Here is a 27,606-nt window from a genome sequence, read left to right on the forward strand (position 1 = left end):
ACTTCACTTTTCCTGTCCTAGTGCCTTAAATTAAAAGAAAAAAAATCATAAAAGATCTGGAAGATACTCTGAGGCATTCAATCTTAGAGGGATTAAATCTACAGTCTCACGGAAATCATTTGGACATGTAGCATGATCTCTTTTCCTTTCTTTTAACAATGCAGGGCATTGTGGTTTTACATTCTAAAACTATAGGAGAAAGGGCCGCTTCACATTTTTGCGAAATCAGCATTAATACAGGTCACGTTTCAAAATAGAGGTGAAGACCTGTGATTGAGTCCTGGCAAACACACTGCCAGCTATTCAAAAACACTTCCTATAGAATGAAAGTAGGCAGGTCCTAAAACTAAGATATCAAAAGGAGCCACAGATTAGCTATTTCTCCCTCAAATGGACAAATGAACAAACTCCAGAGACACGAAGAAATTACATTTATTTAATTAGACCTTTTAGGTTTTTTTTTTTTTTTGCATGAGCACAGTCATCTGCTATCCAAATAAAAAATTGCAGAGATTACAGAAAATTCCAGACTTCTTAGCTCATTTTTCTTCCAGGCTTGCCTTCTTCAAATCGGGCAAATAGCTGATGCAAGAAGAGTTTCAAGGTCTCTGGCCCATCTTCTTCAGGGTACGATTCAACTGAAAGAGACAGACATCTAATTACAAGTTAATTGGGGGAAGGGGGAGATAAGTGCCCACATAGTTAAGCACTTCAGTATCATTGCCCCAATTATACACTCTCCAAACAAGTGTCTACATCCTACCAAGAATGCTGAGTGCAGCTGAATGAGTAAATCAAATCTAGCCCATATGCAGACTATACTAAAGTGGACAGATTTGAGGTCAGACCACCAACATATTTGTAAAAAGCGATGGGCATCTGCAAGTTACATGAACTACAAATAATTTTAGCAGCATTTTATCCAAATATACACTGGCAAAATTGTTTAGAAATCATCATTTCTGGAAAATGACTATTCAACTGATAAAAATAAACTTAGAAAAAGAATTTTTGGGTTATTGAAATTGGGAGATTCATAGCAAAGATCTGGTTGTAAAGAATTCATACTCATTGATCCACTGGTTATCTCAAATCTTTTTACTTTTGGGATTGCTTTCAGAAACCTCATTACATAGTATTATTTAATCTCCTGCACTATTTTCCAAATTTTTATACAATTGTTGGAAGAAACATCCTTCTGGGTTCAGTTCCAAGTGGGGAAAAAGACACTAGAATCATGGAAGTTGCTTGGAAAGAAAGTTTACTGATGAACAGAATCACATGCCTTGGAGCTCTGGACAAAGAAAAGGGAAGAGATGCTGAGAGTCCCTGGGTTTTATACCCTGTCTTTGAACTTCCTGGAACACAGGAAGAGTATCCCGATTGGCTGTTGTCAGAGGCCATAGCTAGCTTTTTAGGTTGTCTGTGTGCTAAGTTTGGTTGAAACTTGGGTGATGCAATGAAGAGCTATTAAATGGCTCTGCCTGAAGGAGGTAGATCTTTGTTATGTAGAATAGACTGGCCCTGGCTTTAATGGCCGATTAACAAAGGGGAGGGCTGTTTCTGCCTCTCTGAGTTTCTAATTCTCTTTTAGGGAAAATATTCTGCCTTTTTAATATATCCTAAAATATTTCATTTTTCTAGGAGAGGGGTGATTTTTAACTTCCAACACTATATTATGCATTTCTAGATACTTCCTTATACTTCCTTATTCCTTATTCTCTCCTTCAGGAATCATGTAATTCCCACACATATAAATGTGACCAACTAATGGTAATTATGTATTCTGAAGGTGAGTCAATACACTACACTTTATCTCCTAGTTTGTGGGATGCACGGAATTGTACTATACATGAAATGTGCAGAAAAAACTAAGAGGTGATAGAGATGTATATGGAGAAAGATTATTCCATATAAATTAAAATCAGCTGCTTCCTTTCTCTTTAGATCAGGGCTGTCAAACTCCGGGCCCATGGGCCAGATGCGTCATGTGCTGGCCACGCCCACGCCCAGTTTAGCGAAGAAGAAGAAAAAAGTTCCGATATGTCACGTGACGCCGCCATGACGACATGAGTTTGACACCCGTTTTAGATGTTTATTTGGTTTATTGGTTCTTACTCCTTTCGGTTCCTTACACAATGATGACAGGGAACAGCATTAATAATAGGGCATGCATCTATACATATGTAAGATTTTTGTGATCAAGAAAACTAACAGAAAGTACATATTACAGAAATTATTATAGTAAACAATATGGAAAATAGACCACAAATATTTACCATAGCTCAATTATACACAATCTATTCAAATAATTCAGCCTTTTCTGTTTAAACCATTTGTTGTATCCTTTACTTCAGGGGTCCCCAACCACCGGGCGCGGACCGGTACCGGGCCGTGGAGCACTCTCTACCGGGCCGCAAAGAATTTTTTTTAAAAAAAAAATGGCGGCTTTCTTCACCTTCGGTGAATGCTGCTGGGATCGGGGATCAAGGACACAAATGAAAGAAGGGAGGGAGGAAGCAACCGAAGCCTGTCCTTCTCTCTGGGTCAGCTCTCTCAGTCACTCTCTCGCTCCTCCACCAGCCCAGGAAGAAACTGCTTCAAAGAAGGGGGCTTTTCCTGTCGCCGCAGCGCCTCCGAAGCACCCGTTTCTCCCCACCCCCACCCCGCCCGCCCGCCCGCCCGCGCGCGAGGTTTACCAGTGCTCCGTTCTGCCTGCCTGCCTGCCTGCCTTCGTTAATGGTTGAATCGGAACAGCTTCGGCTGAGTAAAAGAGGCGAATAGTTACTCTCAGCGAAGCTGCTCCCAAACAACCAGAAACTAAGGCAGGCAGGCAGGCAGGCAGAACGGGACACTGTGGATTGACGCGCGCGGCGGGCAGGGTGGGGGTGAAAGCGGGCGCTCGGAATAGCTGCGGCGACAGAAAAGCCCCCTGGGCTGGTGGAGCAGCGAGAGCGCGAAGCCTCCTTCTCTCTCTCTCCCCCGGTCCTTGCAAAATTTTCTGCTTGAAACCGGTCCCTGGTACAAAAAGGTTGGGGACCACTGCTTTACTTGACAGACACTAACCCTAACCCTTATGATCTTTCATTAGACAACCCAAAATTAGCATCTTCAAAATTAATTTGCCTGGCATTATTTGTAACATAAGCTGCTTAAATCTTGGCAAGCCTCTGCAAAACAGCTGCAGTTTGGAGAACATCTTTCACCGACTCTGACCTTTCATTCTTATGAGGGAAAACTCTTTGTGCAGTAGGGATCCCTTGACCCCTACTTTTCAACATAACTACAATCATGCTCACTCAAGAAAATATCATTATCTACAATGGCGAGGATTAAGACATCTGAAAAGCATAGTTATAACTGAGGCCATTTTAACCATGCACCTTCTTATGAAGCTGGCTAGCATCTTGGTTTTATTTTAAAAATGATGATGATAAAGTGCATCACGCAACTCTGAATAAATCTTGTATTAACATACAATTTGTTGATTACAAATAATCAGGAACTCAATTCTGGTGGGATGGCAAAGAGGGGTTTTAGCTCTCCGTTCTTGCTCTTCTACCCAGAATAAAAACAAAGCAGGCAATTTAGGGAGGGGAGAGCCTTTCACCCTTCCAGAAGAGACTTGCCAACTGCCAGCAGTCTGACAACTTTTGAGGGCTTAATCACAAGGCAGCTTTACAAGATGCTCATCTGATAGCTTCCCTCCATTTTCCCACCATAATGCCCTGTTAAATGACCTCAATAGAGTGTACCAAGCCATTTCAGTTTTTCAAAGCAAAATAGGAACTAGGGATAACCACACGCACGCACATCTTTACTCCTTTGGATAGATTTCTGGGTAATGCAGTGACCTCTTCAGGATACTAAAACGGCCACATTTTGCTCTCTAGGCAGCAGGTTGCAAGGGATCTTTTTTGACAACTCCCTTTTCTCACAGAAAGAGGGCAGCAATGCCAGCAATTGCTTCATTTGGGGGTTACAAACAAATATTTTTTGGAATAACTGATGCTCTTTTAATATTTGACCACCTTTGTATGGAAAGAAGCCCACACTGAAGCAAGAAAGACGTTTAAGTTTCATGGCCACCAGGTTTTGGAAACTATGCCATTTATTTGTTAATAGGTTTCTCCTGTGCATTCAGCCATTAACTTACCTCTTCAAATTTATGAATCTGACGGATGAAGAAATCCCCATAGCGTCGAGCGACTTTTGTATCTGCAATATGGATCATGTCCTGCCAAAAGGCAAATAGAAGTTAGCAACATATCCGGATTCTGCTAGGAGACATCTGCTGGGTATTATGTCTGCTCTAGGCTGGGATTATAGGGTTTTATTTTTATATTGCCTTGTATCATGCTATAAACATTATACGCTTGTCCAGATAAGAACTTGCTGTCATGAAAATGAAAACAGACTTGTCATGTTACCTGCTATTATCTTAGTCTGGATTTAGTCTGATTGGAGGTTTCTATCTGAAGCTAATGCCCCTCAGAGAGGTGGCCTAGTGATCTGGTCTCACAAGGAAAGGGCTTCAGAGAAGGACTGGGCCCCCATCTCTACTACTATATGGCCCCTGAGAAACAGTCAAGGCAAGAGAATGGTGGGAATATCTAGTTTTTACATTAGTTTCCAACACAGATTCATCTCACATGTATAAAGGAACTCAAACCCAAGAGAGGATGCTAAATGAGTTTGATGGTGATACATTCCAGCCATCCTGTTGACTGGAGTTCAGTACGTCTAAATAATATTAAGTTCAGGTACTATGTACTATTGTCAGAAGGGTTGGAGAAAAGTCAAACCTTGTCAATGTAAAAGTCCACCTCAGAAGCTGACTGGAACTCTCCATCCAAGGCAGAGATGCCACTTGTCCAGACCAGGTTTTTCATTTTGTGCTTGAAGACCAGCAACTGGATGCAGAATTCCTGTTCTGTGAGATCCAAGAAGCCAGCCAGTTTAGTCACAGGCATAGTAGTGTAGAGTTTTAGGAAACTGCGGATGGTGGACAGCTGAGCTTGCTGCTGGACTTCATCAGCAAAGACTTTCAACTGCTGCAGGTATGGTTCTTTATGATAATTGGGATGCACATTGTCGTAGTTGGGTACCACGGGCGAGACAAATTTGGGACAAGCATAGCTGAACAGCTCCTCATATACCTGGGGGTCTCCCTTCTGCATTCGTAGCATCTTATCCCCATACTTCTCTCTAAGCTGCAGGTGAATGCTTTCATCAATGCGCATTGGATACATGGCAAGAGCAATGGCCAGAAGAGCATGCATCTGCTCATTTTGTTTGTTAATCTGAAAAATAAACAATTTCCACGAGAAACATTAAAGATAAATTACTCTTTGCATCTAAGAAGATACATGTGTAGCGGTTACTAGCCAAGTAACACATCATTAAGTCTCACTTTTGCTATAAATTCATGGGTAGCTTTCCAAAGTAAAAACTAGACAAGCAAACATAGTGACACACTAATGGAAAGTAAAAGCTGCCCTGATCCATTAAGCTCCCTGAACATACAGTTCTAGTTCTGCATTTCTTTGATTAATAGACCAAGTCCTTTGGATAATGGGGTCTTGTTCATTAACATAAAGGGACTTTTAAAAAGCGCTTTGAAATATACGTATATTGTATGCTGCCTATTGTCCCCCTGCACCTCCCCTTTATTTGAACACTTCAAAAATAAAATCCCAAAGAGTTCTCAGCTCTTTGAACATTAACTCTGAAGACCAACCCAATAAGGAAAGCTACCTATGAGAATTCACCACAGAAGTGATTACCATATTTAAGAAAATACCAGCAAAAATAGGAGGAACTGAGATACCATCATAGGCCTATGCTGGTGGGAATGTCACCAGACAGGATATACATTAACAAAGAGTACAAAGCTTTGCACAACTCACAATAAGGAGCCAGTCCCATAGAAAATTTTGAAAACACTATCACTATATAGGAAGAAATGGGAAGGGGAGAGGGCATCAGCAGAACAGCAGCAGACTAGGGAAATAGACAAGTTAAATCAAATTATCAAAAGTGTCTAAAAGTGAAGACTGAAGTTTGATATACCTAGGGCAAATGAAAAAGATCAAAGGATAAATAGTCTCCTGAAAGATTTAATCAGTTAAATACTGGATGCATCTAGTGGGAACTATTGATGCCAGGAAGGACAATAAGGATCAGCTAAACCAGAAAGCGTTTGCAATTTTTTAAACAAATTGACTTGAACTGAAAGCTAAAAGATGAATACAACATACTTCTTCGTATCAGTGAAACAGATTCTGATAGAATTGTGCTGAAAGATCACTAACGCTATTAGCAAATAGGAAAGAATTTTCAAGGACAACTCTTAGAAAGGAGGGTAGAAACCTTACAACATTTTACCATTTCATATTTGTAAGTTGTTCTCTGGAACATGCTCTTGGTCCTCTGAATATACAGCAGAATATTAGCAAAGACACGGATTGCATCTTGGTAGCGTCGCATCATGAAGTATGCAAAACCAACATAGTAATAGGTGGTAACCTGGCATTCTGGTACTCGTGAGTACATACTCTGAGAAGGGAAAAAGGAGATATTGTTCAGTACACAAGACAGGAAAATGTTACCAGTCTCTACAAAGAGTGAATAGCGTCATTCCCAAAGCTATAATATAAGGACTTGACTCCACATGCCTTCAGTCTATAAATAAAGATCATGTGGGTAAATGCAAGGTAATTTCAGCAACTTTAAGATGTGCGGACTTCAATTCCCCAAATTACCCTAGCCAGACTGTTTACAATTTACAACTGCAATTAAGCCCCAAATTTCTGTTGCTAAGTAAGATTGTTGTTAAGTGAATTTTGCCCCATTTTACTACCTTTTTGCCACAGTTGTTAAGTGATGCATGGCAGTTGTTAACTTAGTAATGCAGTTGTTAAGTGAATCTGACTTCCCCCTTGAGTTTGCTTGTCGGGTATAAAAGATGAACACATGACCTCAGAACACTGCAACCATCATAAATATGAATCAGTTGCCAAGTGTATGAATTTTGTTCATCTGACCATGGGAATGCTGCAATGGTTCTAAGTTTGAAAAACAATCATAAGTCACTTTTTTCAGTGCTGTTGTAACTTCAAATGGTCACTAAATGGACTGATGTAAGTGGAGGACTACCTGTACTGCCCTAGTGTCTCTAAAGTACTGCAGCACAGTACCTCCTTATTCAGTCTTAACGTAGCATTTTCAGAGAGATAGGCCTGTTAAGTTCCTTGCAGCAAACAAAATGAAGAGATATAGAGTACCTTAAACTTGAGCAATAAGACATTATTTTAAACCAATCTATGATTTTAAAAGCAAACGTATTCAGCATTTTTAACCCAAACTTGTTCATAGATATTTTGAAATAATTATCACCAGCTAACTGGCAAAAAAAAGACAAAGATACAATTTTTTCTCTGATTAAAAAGGTACGATGTAACAACTTCACCATTGTAGAGATCTTTTATTACAACCTTCCCCAACTCTGTACTTTCCAGATAAGGGATTTGATTCTTGACAGGAGAGGTCTAAAGGGTGCAAGTAGCTGTCAAGAGAAATCATGGCAATCCTGTGTGAAATCACAGGGGCTGTTTATTTTCAGCTCAAACACAGCCAAAATTAGATGGGGCTATATATCTATACAGATATACGTTACTGATTTTCTTCACATTAGCTTGTTTTTAGTATACAACCTATATGATTTATTTGGAAATCAGGGGAACAGATCTGGGGAAAAGTAGGTAGTGTATGAGGGGAGAAGCACAGCTAACAGTCACTAGAGAAAAGAAGTAATTTTGGAATCTCACTGTACGGTTCTGAGACATTCACCAGGCTGATGTCTATGGTTTAGATAAAAATTTTGCAGAACATTTAGCATCCTACCAAACAAAGTTTATATATTTATATAAATATAGCTGTCTAGAGCCATATTCAGGAGATGGGTGGTGATATAAATCCATGCAAATAAATAAATGTTCCAGAAGAGAACTGTTCTTTTAAAAAAGTGCAATTTTTAAACCAAAGGTGGCTCTCTTACCTTCTTGTTAAGCTCAATATTTTCCAGAACCTTAATGGCTTGATAATAATCACCCAGCAATGAATGAAGGCGCAGCAGACCCACAAGGCTAAAATAGCCCAACATCTTATATAAAGAATGACGACCGTATTCTCCAGCGACGCTCTCGGGGTCCCCTAAGGGGAAAAAAGAATTTGAAACTATATATGTGGACTCTAAATGCAACAGTGAATGAAAATGAAAATTTCAATCTGCCAGCTTGATTCCTGATCAGAATGAAATAGCTGAAGATTCACAATCAGAATTAAAATGGCTAGACCTTCCTCATGAATAAATTACTGGATAATTATTATTGATAACTGACAATGGCAAAGCCCACTCATTTTAAAATATTTATTTCCTTACCTCCGCTGGTATAGACTTCCAGTTGCCTGTTGATGTTGGATTTGTCCACTATGGAATATAACACATTAAGAACACTGTGGACATTCCAGATCTTAGGATTTAACCTCAAGAAATCAATTTCTTCCTCAGATTTCTTGGCAGTCTTGCAGCGATACTGACTGTAGGACTGAAACTTTACAAGGAGATAGAGAATGCAAGAGAAAATGAGGGTGGCATTATTTTTCTCCTTGGATTTTTTTTTTTTACATAACCAGAATAAAAATGAAATGACTGAATAAATTGGAATTACCCAAAAGCAAAAGTGGGAAAGAAAGATCAATTTATCGATGAGTACAAATGTTATGTTGTATTATAACAAAACCAAACTATATACTATTTTACAAATGAAAATAGTAAAGTTTCCTCAGTGCTAACCAGAAACCAGATTGCAGCCATAACAATTTGTAGGAGGAAAGACACATAGTGTGAGAACACTGAATAAAATTACAACTCACCACAAAAATATTATTCCAAGTCACTAACAATAGGTATATTCCTATCCAAAATATACAGTATATAGTATACGTCAAACTGAGCTGGTATTAAGCAGAGTTTAAATTCTGTCCAGCACACAAAGTCCCATACAAATTGCAATCTTACATATCAATATAGAAATAAACCCCTCTTTCCATGCATATATATAACTGGATATCTATAATGTTCCAAGACCCAAACAGAAAGATATAAGCATTCCAGCCATAAAACATCTGGAAGTTTTAGTGCTTTGAAAAGTGTTTTGCAAATTACTTGCATGTTTAGCATTTGATTCTAGTGATCTTTGTAGATTTTCATCATTATTAAAAAAGGCATGTGGAATTGACATAAGAGAACTATCCATTTTTATACCTGATATATAAATTCATCTATAATATCCCAGAGCCATTGATTGGGTAGTTCTAGAGGAGCTGGACCATCTGCATCTAGAAAGGAACATTCATATAGAATATATGGAATGAAAAATACAAAGCAAAGAGTCTATATGTTTTTATTCTCCCTGCATCTTACCAATAAAAAGATAAAGAGGAAAGCCTGGATTGCTGACTGAACAGTTCCAAAGACAAGTTAGAACCTAACTTTATAGTATTATTCTGCATTGTGCCAAAACCCACTTCATAATATAATTTATTTACCAATTTTGGGAGGAAATCTATACATTGCTGCATTTTCCAATAGACAATTACTTTTAATTCAAATTAGATCCCACCATTAGTTAATAAATACTGAATATTTACTAATTTAACTAGAGCTTGCACTGTTGCTTGTTTTAATTTTACATACTTGCATTGTTTTCTAGGTATTCTAAATAAACATTGTATCATAGCAAATCATGTCCTTAACAGAACAAAATGTAAAAAGGAGAGGAAAGGCCAGAGATTACAAAATCAGAATGAAGATGTGGATTTTTCTTTAAAAAAAATAAAGATATACAGTATTAACAAAAGGGGTCAGAGAGTTTCAGAAGGCTTCCAAAAAACAACAACAACACCACACTTAGGAACAGAGTTATATATTAGGATGGTAACTGACTAAATATTACTCTAAATATAGAAGATATATTCTTATTACCCCTTGTACAATACATAGAATTATATAATTTTAGAGACTCACTAAGAATGTAGTTGAAGAGATTGCAGTAATTGTAGTAAGATTCAAATCTTTGTTCCAGGGTTGGGCCACCCTGCAATAAATGAAGAAAGAGTAAATAGTTGCCTAGATTTCTGAAATGAATGAATACATGATCTCAGAGTTCTACGTAAACAGAGCAATTGAACAAAAAGTAAAGGCACTTTTCATTAAGGACAATCTAAATCTGATACTCACACTGACTTTAGCATAGATGTGTCTATAATACAACTCCTTGTACAAAATCAGGAACACAGCATCTACAATTAAAGAAAAGCTATAAATCACTGTATCTGAAGTATTTGCCTTTGATTTTTTCATTCAATTGGTCAAGTATTTGATGCAAGTGAAAATAATAAAATATATCACAAATCCAAAAATTTCCTATAACAAATAAAAGTCAAAAAAATTTGCTGCAAAAGCATATCAACATGATTCTTTGGCAAATGAAATTTCATACACTATCTGAAAGTTAACAAATATGATATGCTACGGTAGAATATGCCACAAATACATTTTCGTCTGAATACAGTCTCTCTTGCTAATGAGCAACTGAGATATCTCAGAATTGGTGATCGTACACTGTCATTAAGATCCATTAACTGCAACTATAATAAAAACAGGCTATTCTTATTTTGATAAAAACTAATTGTGTTGTATATTTAAAAATACAGTATTGTACTATGCTATATAATCTTCAAGCATGGAGTGGTATTGTTAAAAAAATTATTCAAGGATACTGAGTGATGCAAATAGGAAATATAGTTAAGATTGGAAATTTCTTCTGGCAATAAAGACCCTCTAATTTTTTGAAACTATAATATCAACAGCTTAATACAATAGGGTAGAATGCAAAAGTTCAAGGACAATATTTTTTTATACCACCTCTTAAATTTATCACAAGTTTCATAATTTCAGTACAAAAAACAAGCCAGGTATAGCTACCATAAAAAAGAATAAAATCTTCTGCTGAATCTCATTTTTAGGCTTATTATATAAATGTTGGAAATGTGGATCAGATCGCATGTGACATATCCTGTTACATTAAAGAAATCATTTGGAATTTAAAAAGTTCAATGCAATTCAATTCTTAATCTGTCTTCTTCAATATGTACTAGTTCCCTTCCTTTCCCACCCTCCCCCCCAAAATTACTCTTCCAATACGGGACTAAAGTCAGAATAACGTTTTCTATTAAAAATTCTTACCATTTCCAACCTGTGGTGCAATAGCCTCTGCTTCTGGCCACGGTGTGTTTTTAAAGAACCTTTCTGTTAGTTTGGTCCAACTGCAATACACATAATTATTTAGAAAATAATGGCATGACTATAATAAACCCATATAACAAACTACCACAATTTACACGCCCCCACCTCACTTTTTGCCAACTCTACATATGTAAAGATTTCTATGAAAAATGTGGTAAGAAAGATGCTAAAAAACAAGATTTTTCAACGGCATGTGCTATCATGTGGGCAGATAGCATATGTCACTGAAAAATCTTGTTCTTTAGCATTTTTCTTACCATTTTTCTCATACCTGCATAATCTTTATTTCCCATTATATATTCACAATTATATAGCTATGTATCACTTACATTAATATTTTATGTCTTTAAATGTAATTGAACCACAATAAGAACTAGCCATACTGATAATTTTTGCCCTGCCCTTTTCTGAAGCAAATGAAACCATACCTGTTTTCATAGATGTCTTGGATCTCATATACCTTCTGATCAATAACATCACTAGATATGCGACTGGCCTGAAGCTCATACACTTTCTGGTCAATCAGATCTGAAACAGTCTTATGAAAGTACTGTATAAAATTTTTAATCACTTCTGGAATCACCTGAAAGGTTTGCTGTTCATATTGCCGTTCATAGGCTAAATCCTGTTTTGGATCTCCTATGAAATACAAGTTATAACAACTACATCAAAACATAGTATCAGAAAGATATAGAATAGCAACATTTTGAATCTTACGTTTAAATGCATGCATCTGTTTTAGAATCCTCATTTTTAATAAAGTTCTTCAAATATGAACCTGGGCAGATGCCAGGAAGGAGGAATGAGAAGAGAAATGATAACATATTGATGATAATGCCGGCCATGCAAATACCATTATTTTCATACTTGCAAAAATATATTATGAAAATATATAATAGCAGCATTTGCATGATGATGTCTGTCTGGGGCTCACAGCCCATCATAGGCCACTCAACACTGGCAACATTAGGGTTACTGTGGAGGCCAACAAACATGAATATTACTAAACAAGACAACAGAGGTTGGAGGAAAAAAAGCAAATAGAACAAAAGGCCCTCAAAAATGTTTTTGGCCAACGGGTTTGGGGATCCCATGAATTTGGGGACTCTATTAAATGTGATGGTTGACTAGATGCATTCTTTGTATGCTTTGCTGTCATTCAGTCTTATTTCTTGGTTTTTTTAACCTTGCTTTTATATTGTCTTTATTCTAATTTAACTTGGGCTTTTTAATAGTATTTAGGTATTTTGTTCTGTTATGGATGCTATCCAAAGTCACAATGTGAACTTAAGCCATAGTATTATTTTGTATCTAAGTCATTAATTCAGAAACATTTTTTTCTTAGTTAAAAATCACTTTCAACTGGCAGCTTCAGAATACATATATGTTTTTTTTCCCATTATATTCTTAAACTATCCAAAGAAGTAATTTATTTTGGGAGAGATAACTGCTCTATAATTACCCAAATGAGTTCCATAACTGAGTGGACATTTCAATTTGGATCTTCCCAATTCAGTCCTGATAACTTTAAAAATATTTATTAAATTAAATCCCATTATTCTTAAGCAAACCAATCTGAATAAAACACCTACAATAGATTACAAGAATGGAAAGTACAAGAATGGAAATGCCTAGTAGCTATTTTTGTAGCCATATTTTTTAATATTTAGGTTCTACTCAATTTTTTTTCACATTTTAGCCTACATCTGCAAATTAAAAGTAATTGGCAAAGAAACAAACAAGGAAGAATTAAAGTTGCTAAACCAAATATAGGTCAAAGTACTTTCTTTCCATAAGAGACAAATATCAAAAGTTTAATACATAGTTATCCATTTTTTGGTAGAAATTGAATAAAGAAATGGGCTGGACTCAGAAGCACTTCTGAACGATACTGCCACTGTGTCTGTAGCACAACACACATCTCTTTGCCTCCAGTAACATAAACTCGAAGTAGCAGGACCATCAACACGAAAGTATACGGACTCACCTGTGTGTAAATCATAGTCCCCTGTATAAGCATATGGGTCGTAAGAGCCCTGCGAAAAGAGAGCGTGGAAAGGGAAGGCTTGAAACTGGTACAGATAACACGGTGGAACATGCTTAATCGTTGCCCCACCACCACCTCATATGTGAACATCCACGGCTTTGGAAAACAAGACCCTTCTTCTCGGCTTTGCTTTTAGTGACGACTCAGCAACCTCTCTTCCTTCCACTACACTGAGGCACCCGCCCATCCCTTTTATCCGAAAAGGCCAAGTAAAAACCACCCTTGAAGGTCCCAATTCCCACACGCCAATCAAGATCGCAGTGAACAGATACGCAAAGTTTGTACCTCCTCGTAATCGTCCACCGGATACGACATGGCGGGCTTAAGAGCACGAAAAAAAGAGAACGCACACCGCCGAACAGCCGACCGGGGTGCAGCAAACAAAGTCTTCCGGTCACCGAATGTGTGGAACTTCCCTCGTAAACCGGAAGCCGCCGGTGTAAATAGTCCGTTTGGCGGACAACTTAAAATACTGTAGGAATGAGAGGGACCGTTGTTAATCTGCTGGTAATACGACTAAGTAAACGTACTACATTTAGTGTGCGTTATAACGTGACGGCAACCACGCTTAGAAAAAGTAGTGCATTTGATACACTACTGTTAATTGTGTTATGAAAGAAATGCGGGTTATAAACCTATTGAGAATAACTGATCTCTTGTTAGATCAAATCAAAGGACCCCCTAAAGCGTTATCTGATCTTCAACATTGATCATCTAGTTGCAAGATCGCAAGCAAGGTGAAAATGTCACAAATTTCCATTGGTTTTGTGACCAGGGATGGGGTTTGACAAATGTCTAGAGCAACATTAATAACCACTACACAAGAATATTGCCTCCTAACCTGAAGTCAATTTTGTTTTCATAAAACATTCATTAGATAATAAAAACAAATTTCTCACTCACAATTGCAACTCAAATTAATTCATAATTACTAAGGAATGGTAAAAAAATATAAGAAAGTATAAAAGTTTAGTCACAGCTGAGACATTTCTGTACCAGTATTTTTATAAAAGTATATTCTTTGCCCTCAAAGAGAAGCAAAATAATTACAGAATACTTGTTTCCTGAGAATGTTCCTGTACAATTTCAATAAGAAAAAAACATTCTACATCTACAGAGGAAAAAAATTAACAAATGACACCAAAAGTTAAACCTATTGTGTTTCTGTCCTGTGAGGTATACTTGTCAATGCTTAATACTACATTTATAACAACCAATTGTCCTTGAATGTAAACCTTTTATTTTAGTTAGAACAAGATGTAGACATTACAATCTAATGCCTGGAAATAATATCTTCTCTCAACACTGAGGTTTAAAATTTGGTAAATAGGTGTGTATAATTTATATCTGTGGCAGTGTGCTTTGCTATTGTTTCATTTTGGGGGTCAAGTAATTACAGTATCTTCCCCGCTGAAATGCTTTCTTTTCTATTTTTGCTGCCTTGAATAACATTATTGTATTTCTCAGAGTTGCACAAGTACTATATTATCCTGGGTATAAATGAGGCTTCTAATGAAATGTTGGTATGCATTCTGCACTTCTGCTCAGGATGGTACAGTAGTTAAAGCCTCCCCGTTTGCAGATTGTGGATTCACTTCCTTCCCTTGAAGGAGTAGCACCATCCTTTTCTGCTACTTGGGATGTCCACCTACCCTTCTCCCTTTTCACATTCAAATACCTCTTAATATGTAAGGTGTGCTGTTTTGTCTATGTAATGATCCACATTCGAAAGTGCATTTTATTCTAATATATAATGCTTATACCCTCCCCAAAGAATGTGCTGGATTGCACATCATCTTCGGCCAGTAATCAGCACCGACTGTGAGCAGAAGGTCCTCCATCTTTCCAAGCTTGCGCACAAAAGCATCCGTTCCGCATTCTATTTGGCCGTAGACCGAATTCTCACCTTTAAGGACAAGATGAGGGAAACATTTGGGGGCGGGGGAAGTACGCTCCCTTGCCCGTCATTCTTAACCCGTCGCTTACGGCGTCCGACCGCTCCTATTGGCTGCTGCTTGCCTTGTTCCCTTCCTTTCATTTCTATGGTTACGCGAATTTCCCCGCCTCCCGTCAGCGAGCTTGGGCTTTCTGGGCCCACGCTCGAAGCGAAGGCTTGGAGAGGCGGTGGGGAGGTTGTGGGTAGCCGCAGGGATGGAAGGCAGTAGCCCCGGCGAAGCCAGCCCGGCCGATGCCGCCAACTTGTTTTCCCTGGCGGGTCTTGGCGTCGCCTTGCAGACCATCCCGGAGACCCCGGACCCGGCTGCTTTGGGTTACTTGCAGCTGCCGTGGCAGAGGGAGCACCGCGTGTGCAAGATCATCAGCCGCCGCCGCAGAGACGCCCGGCTACACCACAAGGTGGGCCCGCTGGGCAAGGAGATTCACGGTGAGGTGCTGGCTGCGGGGCTAGGCGGGAAGGGGAAGGCGTCCTGTTTTTTACCGGGCGACCAAAAGGCCGCCCGTCCTCTCCTTACTGATCAAGGAGAGTTCGACCTGGAAATAAGAAATTTTATGACTGTGAGAGCAATCAACCAATGGAACAGAAGTTGCCTTCAGAAGTTGTGGGAGCTTCATCATTGGAAGCTTTCAAAAAGAGACTGAACAACCATCTCTGTCAGAAATGGTGTAGGGTCTCCTGCTTGGGAATGGGGGTTGGACTAGATGACCATCAACGTCCCTTCCAACTCTGTTAATCTGTAATCTACCGGAGCGGCACTGGGAAGGGGAAATTGGGGAGCTTCAGTCTGGGGCTTTGTCAGGAATTTAGAGCTCTTCCAGGTAAAAGCAGCAGGAGTTTGCTGTCAAATACAGGTAGTCCTGGATTTACAACAGTTTGTTTAGTGATTTATGATCCTTTTTCACACTTACATCCCCATAGTCACATGATCAAAATTCAGATGATTGGCAAGTGGTTCATATTTATGACAGTTTCAGAATCCTGGGGTCATGTGATCAGCTTTTATAATCTTCTGACAAACTAAGTCAATGGGGAAACTAGATTCACCTAACAATCGTGTTACTAACTTAACTGCAGTGATTCATTTAACAACTGTGTCAAGAAAGGTCATAAAATGAGGCAAAGCTCACTTCAGTGTCCCACTTAACATAAATTTTGGGCTCAATCATGGTTGTAAATTGAGGACTACCTGTAAATACGGATGAGGGACTAAACATTCAAGCAAACACACTTAGGTGTGGACACATAATTGTTCCCTTGATAATCCAAGGCAGCCTTCCCCAACCTGATCTGAACTCCCAAGCTGGCGTTTGTAATAATTGCCCAACAACCTGCCTTATTGCAGGGTAAAGGACAGGACTTTTCATAATAGCTCCTGTGTTTTGGAACTGACTGCTCCTGCCAGGATGCTTGGCTTATTTTAACAAGCCAAACTTCTTACAAGAATTAATTGTACTATTATGGATGGTATGATTTGTTTTAATGAGGTCTTATTAATCATTGTTTTTCTATTGTGTGTCATCCAGAACATGTTTGATTGGATTGCCTACAAATATTATAGATAAATAAATGGTACTGGGCTGTATAAAAGAAAAAAATGAAATACAAGCATGGCTCAATGGTGTTACATTTGAAATAATTTTGCCCATCAGACCTGAAGTCACCAGAATTCCTGATTTTGTATTAAAAGAATGAATGTAGTTTAAATTGTGAATAAAATGAGGTAGTTTGTGTTATAAGTGAAGGATTAAAAGATTTGTGATGAATAAATGAGAGCAAAGCAATCCAGTTATAGCAGTATTAATTGCAACTTATTGCCAGGAAAATTTATAATGTATTGAAGCCTGAGAAGTTTGTTTTGTTTTGTTCTGTTTTATGTATTATGGATAAATAACTGCAGAAATGTAGACAAAGTTTGCTCACTTCTCAGAGTAAAATTTTGAAGAGAAGCAAATTGTGAAAACTTTGTAGACTCGTGTTCCTCTCTTTCCAGATACAAAAGGATCATTAATTCTTGAAAGATCTTTTCAGTCAAAATCATATCAAAGTCCTCAAATTACGAGAAAAGAAAAATCAAAATTATTGGGCTCTGCCCATCCAGGAACATTGTTGAAAGGCCTCCTGTGGCCAACTAGCCATGCCCTACTTGTAAAAGATTATAAATTCTTTCTGCCAAGGCAAAGAGAAGGTCTGTTTTGTTGTTGTTTGCACATCTAAAATGAATTTTAAGAGGTAAAAGATACCTACAAAAAGTCATGCTATCCGAATAATTGTGAGTCCACTAGCTAGAGGTAACATCACAGTTCCTTAGATATAAAACACTGCATTGCTGCCTTCCCCCAGTAAAAGATCACCCTTGAGGAGAAGGTGTGGATTGTGCATAGTAAGAGAGTCACAAAACCTTTGTTTAACCAAAGCTGATGTGGTTGTGGTTGTTTTGTTTTTTATAAAATTAAATTGAGAAGGAAATAATTCACTCTCTTTTTCCACAGCTTTAAAAAGATTGAGAGAAGCTGCTAATTCAAATGATTTGGAAACAGGTAACATTGCATCTGTCAAAATTTGATCTTTAGCCCCATGTATTTCCCCCTACATAGGTTCTGTTAGAGAAATATGGGTCTTATAAAATGACAGGCTGTAAACAGGAACGGATTATTTGAGATGAGAATGTTCAATACACTGTATTAGATTCCTAAGAATTCCATTGATACGTAAGCTTTTACATATATGTGTGTGTGTGTGTGTGTGTGTGTGTATGTATCTATATATCTATATATCATCTATATCTATATATCTATATCTATATCTATATCTATCTATCTATCTATCTATCTATCTATCTATCTATCTATCTATCTATCTATATATATATATAGATATATCTATCTATATATATCAGTAGCTTGGAGGAACCTCAGGTAGGCTTGAAAATGGGTCTGTTAACAAAATGTTAGTTTCATACACACACACTTCTTCTACCCAGGTATTCTTTCATCTCCTAGTTTCAATTAAGTCTTTCCTAACCAGTTCTATCTTATTGTAAGACGCATATAATCATTTCAAATAAATTTGTTTATGGAAATGTTGGCTAGAAGAAATGCAGAGGGCTAGATTTCAGTGCTTTGCTAACCCTCCATCTTCACTCTCCTCACTTGCCTGCATATTTAATTTCTTGGCACACAGTTCCTGATTGCCAATCAGGATTACAAGATGAGTACATTTACTAGAAGGTTACATTTGCAGGAATATGAAATTTTTCTATATCTCTGATTAACCTATATTAAATATCCTCCTATCTCTAAACTTTAGCTGAAATCAGAAGAAGTTTAGACTTAAATTTGTCTGAAGAGTGTAGTGAGATACTGGAATATTTGGTATTTTGTCATTTTTTTTTCAATTGAATAAGGAAGTAAATTTTAAATAAAAATATAGTTCTGGGAGAGACAATGTCCTAACTACCTGATGGATTAAAATTTGCATTTAATGTTTTCATTAAAAGAAATATATATTCACATTGATTGAAACAATTACTATGTACAGTTTCTTTTTGTGGATGCTTTAATTCTGCTGGTTCACTTTGAGCTTGAAAGGAAGTAATTTACTGATACTGAATTGCTTGAAAAGATCTGAATGAATTTGTGCATGTATCTTATTTGTTTCTTCTAAAATGAACTTTAAGTATTAAGTATTGTTTCTTGAAAGTTTTGCAACAATTTATTACATTTTAAGCTAGGATACTGGTGGTGACTTTTAGCCAATTAAATCTTCAGGTTATTAATGCTTCCTTTTCTTTCTTATTTGGTGGCATCAGTAATGCAACTTCTAGAAGATGGGGCAGACCCCTGCGCTGCTGATGACAAAGGTCGAACAGCCTTGCACTTTGCTTCTTGTAATGGAAATGATCGCATTGGTAAGCCAATTTAAAGAATGGGGGACTTTCACTTTGGATGCCACTTCACAGGGAGATAGTGCTGATTATTTTCAAAAGCATTATTATTTGTAGATTTCAGACAGGTAGTCCACGGTTCCTAGCAGGTGGAAGGAAACTGGGCAAAAGTAATGGACATAGACCAGTGTTTCTCAATCTTAGGAAAGTTAAGATGTTATAGATTTCAATTCCCAGAATTCCCAGGCCAACTATGCTGGATGAAAAATTCTGGCAGATGAAATCCATGTATCTTAAATTGGCTAAGGTTGAAAAAACACCGATATAGATTATTACAAGATAGAATGAAGTTAGAAGTGAAAATACCATTATGAAGTATACTTCCTAAAACAGTGTTTCTCAACCTGGTCAAGTTTCAGATGGATGGACTTTAACTCCCAGAATTTCCCAGCCAGCAAAGCAGCGTTTAAGGTGGGTGGGTGGCTGGGGAATTTGGGGAATTGAAGTCAACCCATCTTAAACTTGCCCAGGTTGAGAAACACTGTTCTAAAAATCAGTATTACAGAGATTGCCTGGTGTCCAGAATAATTCCAGGAGGTTTTGTGGTTTTATAAACAAGCTTTGGGTGTGTTCCTTGAAAAGTTTGGCTAAAAATATAAGAATAGGGGCAAACAAAAACCTGAGAACATAGGTAACACCTTCAAATTAGGAGTGACACCAGCATCCTTAATTAAAACTTTTCTGTCCCTTCTAGGTTGAATGAGGCTTGGATATTGGATAGAGGACAGATTCAGTTAAGCTAATATCAGCTCACTGTAGTCATTTTTGGTTACCAAGAGTTGAGCAAAGTGTAAGTTGGCTTCTTGCTTCAAAGATGAGCAGTTCGAGATTGTGAGGGTCCATAACTCAACTTTACATTCTTTCCAAAGTGCCCCTGAAGGCTGATAAATAAATATGTGATATTATTCAATAAGATGTACTTAAAGTTTATTGGCATATTCTTGGAGTTGGAGTGATTAAGAAGGAGCTGAGGGAGGTAATATTCTCACTGGCAAACTATATTTGGGGGGAGGGATCTGCAGTGATGCTTGTGTTGTGAAATGGCAGGTACTACTAGGCAAGTAAAGCCTTGATCCATTTTATGGGTATACATTGCATGCAATGCAGGTTAAAAGAGATTTGAGCTTTAATCCCCTGATCATGCCCATCACCTTGAAGCCAGTGACGCTCATTATGGACATCCCATTATTTTTGAACAGCCCCCAAATGTGGCAGATTGGCTCACATTGTGCTGTGGCAGTTTATTTTGCAGGCAATTTTGGATAGTGTGAACTTGAGATGATGGGGCCCAGAGGTCCATTCAGTAACGCTTCATATGCAAACTTGACTGTTTCAAGGGACATAAAAGCATCATTTTATTATAGACCTCTTCCATTAAAGTACTTAGGAAAAGAGGTTGATTTTGGTGAGGGCTGAATGCTATCCATCTCCAAAAGTTGCTAGGAAAGAATGAGTTCTGTAAGACTATATGACCAAATATGGGCTAATATTTGGGATATTTCTTTATGGTTTTCAAAGTGAACTTGAGAGACTCTTTGTTTGTATTTTAGTGCAGTTGCTTTTAGACCATGGTGCTGATCCAAACCAGCGAGATGGATTAGGGAACACTCCCTTGCATTTGGGTAAGCATCGTTTATCTGAAATGCCATCTTTTTTTTCCTGAGAAAATTTGCTGAAACTGGATTTGCTTCAAGTTCAGGCAGCAATAGCCTGGGACACATAGGAAAATTTCTTTAGAGTAAACCAGGAAATTGCCCATTCAAATATCACCTCAGCAGAGAGTGAACGTATGCAAACTTTTGCCTTTGGAACTGAACCCACATCTGCCATACAAGAAGCATAATATTTACTTTTCAGGACTAGCTTAATGTTTACTGTGATAATTTCTATAAAGTATATTTTAGCATTTTTTATTGGGTATAAGCAGTTGCATATCTCTTGTTTTAAAAAATTGGATTTTAATAATCTTACATGATAGAGCCAATACACCTGCGCCAAATAACTTGTGATACTCTGTTTAGTTTTTGTAGGTTCTATAATATTCTTAACTTTTACTGCAATATTTCTTCTAGCACAGATAGGATTTGGTGAGACTGCATTGACTTGTTCCATGCCATGACATGAACCTGAGATCAGATTTCTCAGCTTGCATTCTTTGTTAGTATACTATATAGATTTGCAAAGGGAGCTTTTTGGAAACACAGTCTTTACTGTATAAATAAAGTTGTGATTCTGATCAGATATAATATATCCCTGCTGCTTTACTGCAAAGCACTCCTTAGTTCTATGTTTTGTATTTCCCCTCCACAGCTGCCTGCACGAACCATGTTCCTGTCATCACCATGCTGCTCCGCGGAGGTAACCTTTCTTTTTGGCAACGCTAAAGCTGCCCTTTCTTCTAGTGCTCTTTCAACTTGTTTTTCTTACTCTGCATTTGCATATTTCAGGAGCTCGAGTGGATGCCTTGGATCGAGCTGGAAGGACCCCTCTGCACTTGGCCAGGTCAAAGTTAAACATCCTGCAGGATGGCCTCTCACAGAGCTTGGAGGTTGTGCGCCTTGAAGTAAAGCAGGTACAGGAAGGTTATCCTGGGTTTGAGGGGCTGCCAGGTGTTATATATTTAACAGTTGTCTCTGCGCTCCACAGAAGACATTTGGGACTGAGGAATGTATGTGGACATGAGAGTTTGGTATCAGTGGGTTCTGAGAGAAAGGCAAAGGTGTGTAAACCTGATTCGCACGCTAGACTAGGAAAGGAAAAACACCTTTGGCTTAGATGACTGAAATTCTAAGGCGTAATTGGCCAATCAGATTAGTTGGATATAGCAGAAGTCTTGATGAGTCGAAAAATGAATGTGATCTTTGAAAAGTTTTAGATCAGGGAATAATTATTAAGTATCTTTGGAGATCCTCTTGGAAGTACAATCTGCACTTCCCTGGCAATTGTGAAAAAGGAAAATAGAGAAAGTACAGAGGGTAGCAGATAGAAAAGTAAGGCTCGTTCCCCACTCTCCTATTTTATCTGTGACTTGTTGCTGACAAATGGCCTTCTATAGCCAGGGTAGGATATTTTCTTCCACAGGCTTCAAAATGTTTTGGCCTCTGAAGGTCCCAAGATATATTGCTAGTAAGATCGTGAAGTAACCATACTGAAGAGAGCCAATCTACTCTCAAAAATGTATAATACAAACATGCACAGTTTTTTAAAGTACATATTGCACTTACTTACCTTTTATTTTATTTACTTTCTAGCTCTTTATAGCTATAGTATCTCTAGAATCTGCATTTTGCCAGAATGATATTTCATTTCTATTGTAATCCTTCTATCTACTGCTGTCCAAAATCTATGGCAATGTATTTGAAATCTTACATTCTGATCTAAGCGCCCTAAGTGCATTTGTTTAACAGTCACTGCAAAGTTTGGGCCATCTGTTCATGTGGATCCAAAATGTTATGATTTGGAAATGTTTACCGTAGCAGTGTAGCTTTCTTGCTACTGTTGTCAGCATCCATACCTATAAAATAGAGATGAATTCTGATCTAACAATGGATTTTTACATATAGCACGCATGCTTTACCTGCAAAAAAAGGGTGGAGCTTTGATTGCATAGTTGTGGTCAATGTGTATTACTTTTTTGCCCATCCCATGTCACCTCTTGAATGTGCCTAATAAAACTGTTGATTAATATAATTTTTAACCCCCTACCTGTTGAAGGCTGATGGATTGCCTTGCGTTCATCATTGGTCATTTTTTGATGGTGATAGGACTAGTAGGTCAACATTTGTTTTAATGGTTTTTGTTGCTTGACTTTGTATTGCTTATTGTATTTTAACTTTATTACCTGCTAAGAGTCACATATGTGAGATGGGAGGCATTGTAAAATGAATAAATAATAATACTGTCACTTTTAAAAAATGAAGTGCCTTGAGTCCCAGTAAAAAAAATAGTTTTATTCATTTACAGTTATTATTTATGTTTAATTCTTACTTTTTTCTCCCAGGTAGTTAATGTACAGTTGTCAGTCACCTTCCACTTTACTAAAAGGTTATAGTAACTCTGCAGATTTGCTTCAGAATTGGGTTTTTAATTAAAAATTTGGGCTTTTTTCATTGTTTGCTGCAAACCACATATTTCTATGCTGTTTGTTTTAGATTATCCAGATGTTGCGGGAATATCTTGACCGTCTTGGACGTCATGAACAGAGGGAACAATTGGATGACCTTTGCACCAGGCTACAGATGACTAGCACAAAAGAACAGGTGAGGGCTAAATAAAATTTTGTACTAGCTGAACATTTCTACAACATGAGAAACTGGGAAATCCAAAAACTATGTTTCATGTCACTATGAAATATTTTAGTTTTGGCAAAATACATATATCACTTGAATTTAGGATAAATACATTCAGAATAATTGGTATTGTAGGAGAGTGTCTGATTTTAAGGATATTTTAATTGTATTTTGTGGCTATATTGTTTCATCCCTGGTGAAGATGACATTTTAACCCATTTTTCATTTTTTGGAGTGAGTTACAGGTGTGTTAAACAACTTCATGGGAATTAATGATCCAATTATGGTCCATTTGTTATTGCCATTATAGGATGGTTTGCTGCTGCCGGATTTCAGCAGAATTGGGTTGAGGGACTTCAGCTGCTTCAAAAAGGGGTTGGGCTACAAGCTGCCCATCTTTGTAGGGTTCTTCTTCAGCTCCTATGTAATCATCTCATGTGCTTCTCTGGCAGGTCGATGAAGTTACTGATCTCTTAGCCAGTTTCACCTCACTCAGCTTGCAGAAGCAGAAGATAGACAAGAGGTAACCAGCTTTTCTGTTGTCCTCTCACACCAAAGGAGAAGCCCTGGAAGAAAAGATAGCTGGAGCACCATTGCAGGACTGGAGTATTGTTGTTGCCAGCATCAAACTTACTTTTCCTGCTGCTTCTATGTTGAACAGTTTGAAACCATGAAACATCAGGGAACTGCCTTCAGTATCCTTTCTTTGGGCCAAGGATTTTTGCTGTGCTGCCTTCAAAGGCATTTTTATTATTCTTTGTTTAAGAATCAGGAATTACCTTTCAGCTAATGAATTCTGGTGGAGCTGCCCTTCTTTAAGGACACTGTCTTCAGGAAGTATTATTGAAGTCCTGCAAGTAGCATCTTCAGCCTGCTCTGGATATATTTGGAGAAATGGCAGCTATTAGCAGTTGCTCTGCTTTTAATACCCAGTATTTATGCACACAATTATTGAGCCTTTGTAGAAGGTGACAAACTTAATTGACAATAAATAAAAAGATAGGATGGGGATATTTTAAATGGAGCAAAGTTTGAAGGGCTAGCAGTGCTGCCTATGTTCATTGTTGGAGGAGGGGAGAGATTTTATTGATATCACACACGTGTACACACATGCACACCTCAGATTTATTCACAAGGGCCATTTCCTTTATGCTGATTCTATTTCCTGAATTTTGAATCCCCAAAAGGCTGGTATAAGTAAGTCTACGCTCTGCCCAAGTTTCTCTTGCTGATATTAATTGCATTAAAGGAGCAGAGCAAGAGTAGCTCAAGTCTTTGGTTGTCTCTTAGCCTGCTAGTACAAACAGACATTTGCAGGAGTTGGGTGATTCCTTTAGGGTGCTGCAGTGACTTGTTAGATCATCAGCTGAATATTCTTATTGTGCCCTTTTATTACTTTTCCAGAAGGGGGAGAAAAGGAGGAAAATAATGTGAAGTACAATGGGTGACATGCTAGTTTACTTTCATACGCTGTTTTTCTTCCTACAAAGGGCATAAAATTGGTTTACAGCTCATGCCAGATTCAGGGACTGTAGCAAATCATCTGCTTTAAATAAAAAAAAATGTCTCACTGTGATAGTATGTAGATTGTACTCAAATCAAAATATGGTTAGTTATATTGAATTAGGCACAGGCCTTGTCTAGGGTAATGTAGATGAGCAGAGAAAAGTGTTTAGAGAGAGAATGTAGATGAGCAGAGAGACGTGTTTTCCCCTGGGGCCTGTGAGTTCCTTGAACATGTAAGACTTTTTTTAACGATGCCATTTTAATTGGCTCTGGATGAGCAAGTTTTGGAAATTCTGCTTCTTTTATGGGAAAGTACTTGCTTTTTCATTTTGATGTTCCAAATGAAAAGAAAAACCCTTATTCTGAAATTCAAACAATTTTCTACAACCATAAATTTGTTGAATAAGAGCTGGTTCAGAGGAAAAAACCCTCAAAGCTGTTGTTATGCCCTAACTGGGTGCTTTGACTCTAACCAGTCAACAGTAATTAAAAAGGAAAAAAGTTGTAGCCATCCCAGCATCATCAAAATTCCAAGGTTGTTTTAGTTCCTTGAGATTTGTATCTTCTTATGACTTTATTTTTGGTAAATATGCAATGTTTGTGGCAGAAGAGTTACTGGATGCCTAACTTTAAAAGAGACACCGTTCTTGGATCTCTTGAATGCAGCAGCTTGATCAAGGAATCTTGAATTCTTTCCTCAAGAGGATGCTGTAGTTCTGAATTGGCTCAGACTTTGCTAGAACTGTCACTGTGAATACAATGAATTTTATTCTATTATACAAGGAAGGTGGGAAGCAATTTTATCTTTTCAATAAAAAACTGTTTTGCTGTCAGAATGAGTTTGGGATGTTTATTCTTTCCTGCCTTTAGGTTGTTTCCCCTCCTTTTTTTATCTCAACCTGATGCCATTTCCTTACTGAAACTAACCGCAGTGAAATGAATTGTGATAGTGTCCAGTTAAAGTGAGCTCAGAGGCCGTAATCTTGATGTAATTTCCCACTTTTAGCGTGTGACTGAAAACACATTAAGTTCTCCCTGACTCCTAATTCACTGGGAACTGAGAACATGTAAACAGTGTTTGGAAAAGGGAGGAGTTGATGGGGGCAGAGAAAGTCTCCAATGAGAACTGCTTGTTACTTTATTTGATCAGGTTGTAAATAGGATAGGGCAACATAAAAAAGCTGTTCTGATAATTCGGAGGAAACTATAAGAATTATATAAGATCTCCAAAAACATATAGGAGAGGGAGGAATAATCAAGTACACTTCTTAACAACACAACATAAACTATGTGATATGAGTACTTGCCTTCAACAGTGGGATGCACATACAAAAGTGGGACTTATGATATATGTATGTTTTGTTATTTTCATAGTATGGCTAAGAATATTTCTTAAACTTAATCAAACTTGATGGAATACCTTACAGGGGTATGTGTAAGTAAAAGAAGCAATAATACTATGTTTATACATTATATCAGGGCTGTCAAACTCAATTTCATTGAGGGCCACATCAGGATCCGGTTTGACTTTGGAGAGCCAGTGGGGGCATGGCTATAGTGGGTGTGACACGGGACCACACCTCCGCAGACATGGTTTTATAAACTAATAAAAATAGGGAGGGGTACATTTCTGTGATTTTTAATACTTACTTGATCTACTTGATCACCTTATGAGAAAGAGACCAGATCAAGAAACTGACTCCATAGGAAGACTAGAACTACAAAATTATTGACATAGGCTACAGTAGCAGAATCCTGCAAGCCTGAAAGGTAAAATATGTTACTTTTCCTCCCTTTAATAACCATCTGAGTCAAGGACAGCCCCCTGGACCACTCCAGAGGCCCCATTTTGGGCCTGGAAGGCCTGGGCAACTCTGGAGGCCAAAAGCAGTTACGGGGGGGGGCACCCCACCCATGCCCCATTTTTACTAGCAGAGGCACCGCAGGCCGGTCCTTTGCTATTTCCAGACCGGCCCCGTGGGTCAGATCTAAGCACCCCGCAGGCTGGATTCAGCCCGTGGGCCTTGACACCCCTGCATTCTATTAATCCATTTGGTGCTTGAACACAATTTATTGGCATAATTTGTTCATTTTACCCAATATGTTAACCCATAAACCATGGCTCACAAACCACAATAATTGGGTTAACACATTATGCCAAACAAAGAGGAAACCATATTTTGACTTTTCATAATATACAAATACATATATTGACTTTTTCTGCTTATTATACCTGTCCCTATCTGAAAATTTTGTAGAAATTTGGAGTAGAGTCTATCAAACAATCTCCATCTCAAGCTCCTTTGGAGGTGTGGGGAGCTGCTTAAAATATAGAAGGATTAAATTGAACTCACATATTGCATGACTGGTTCATATTAGATTAAGCAAACTACATGGCTTAATGTAATGTGTAACCCAATATTACTTTAGCTCAAGATTGGCAGGCTTGGAAATACCACAGTTGTAATAAGTTTGCTTCTGCATAGCTAAACT

The 27,606-nt window shown here is 37.9% G+C and overlaps 2 protein-coding genes across 3 annotated transcripts; one reads left to right on the plus strand and one right to left on the minus strand.

The window, feature by feature from the left end:
- Nucleotides 1-416: 416 nt before the first annotated feature.
- On the minus strand, nucleotides 417-13,884 carry EIF3L (eukaryotic translation initiation factor 3 subunit L). The gene is made up of 13 exons (XM_026694902.2): nucleotides 13,704-13,884; nucleotides 13,359-13,407; nucleotides 11,800-12,010; nucleotides 11,312-11,391; nucleotides 10,304-10,365; nucleotides 10,091-10,160; nucleotides 9,329-9,402; nucleotides 8,444-8,615; nucleotides 8,060-8,214; nucleotides 6,388-6,558; nucleotides 4,806-5,303; nucleotides 4,157-4,237; nucleotides 417-638 (listed from the first exon to the last, which is right to left on the minus strand). Exons 1-13 carry the CDS (start codon nucleotides 13,731-13,733, stop codon nucleotides 600-602), a joined length of 1,692 nt encoding a protein of 563 aa, XP_026550687.1. The 5' UTR covers nucleotides 13,734-13,884; the 3' UTR covers nucleotides 417-599.
- A 1,576-nt stretch (nucleotides 13,885-15,460) lies between these two features.
- Nucleotides 15,461-25,946, plus strand: ANKRD54 (ankyrin repeat domain 54). Of its 2 annotated transcripts, none has more exons than XM_026694904.2 (8): nucleotides 15,461-15,801; nucleotides 17,865-17,912; nucleotides 19,184-19,282; nucleotides 20,869-20,940; nucleotides 21,629-21,676; nucleotides 21,766-21,890; nucleotides 23,470-23,577; nucleotides 24,060-25,946. In XM_026694904.2, the coding sequence occupies exons 1-8, from the start codon at nucleotides 15,570-15,572 to the stop codon at nucleotides 24,132-24,134; spliced, it is 807 nt and encodes a 268-aa protein (XP_026550689.2). In that variant the 5' UTR covers nucleotides 15,461-15,569; the 3' UTR covers nucleotides 24,135-25,946. The 2 variants fall into 2 exon arrangements, with proteins under 2 accessions (XP_026550689.2, XP_087824461.1); XM_087968335.1 differs by having other exon boundaries at nucleotides 15,494-15,773.
- Nucleotides 25,947-27,606: the final 1,660 nt, after the last annotated feature.

The sequence above is a fragment of the Notechis scutatus genome, chromosome 6 (genome assembly GCF_049901735.1).
Source record: "Notechis scutatus isolate UNSWTSFEM ecotype Mainland chromosome 6, rNotScu1.2, whole genome shotgun sequence".
NCBI lineage: Eukaryota > Metazoa > Chordata > Lepidosauria > Squamata > Elapidae > Notechis > Notechis scutatus.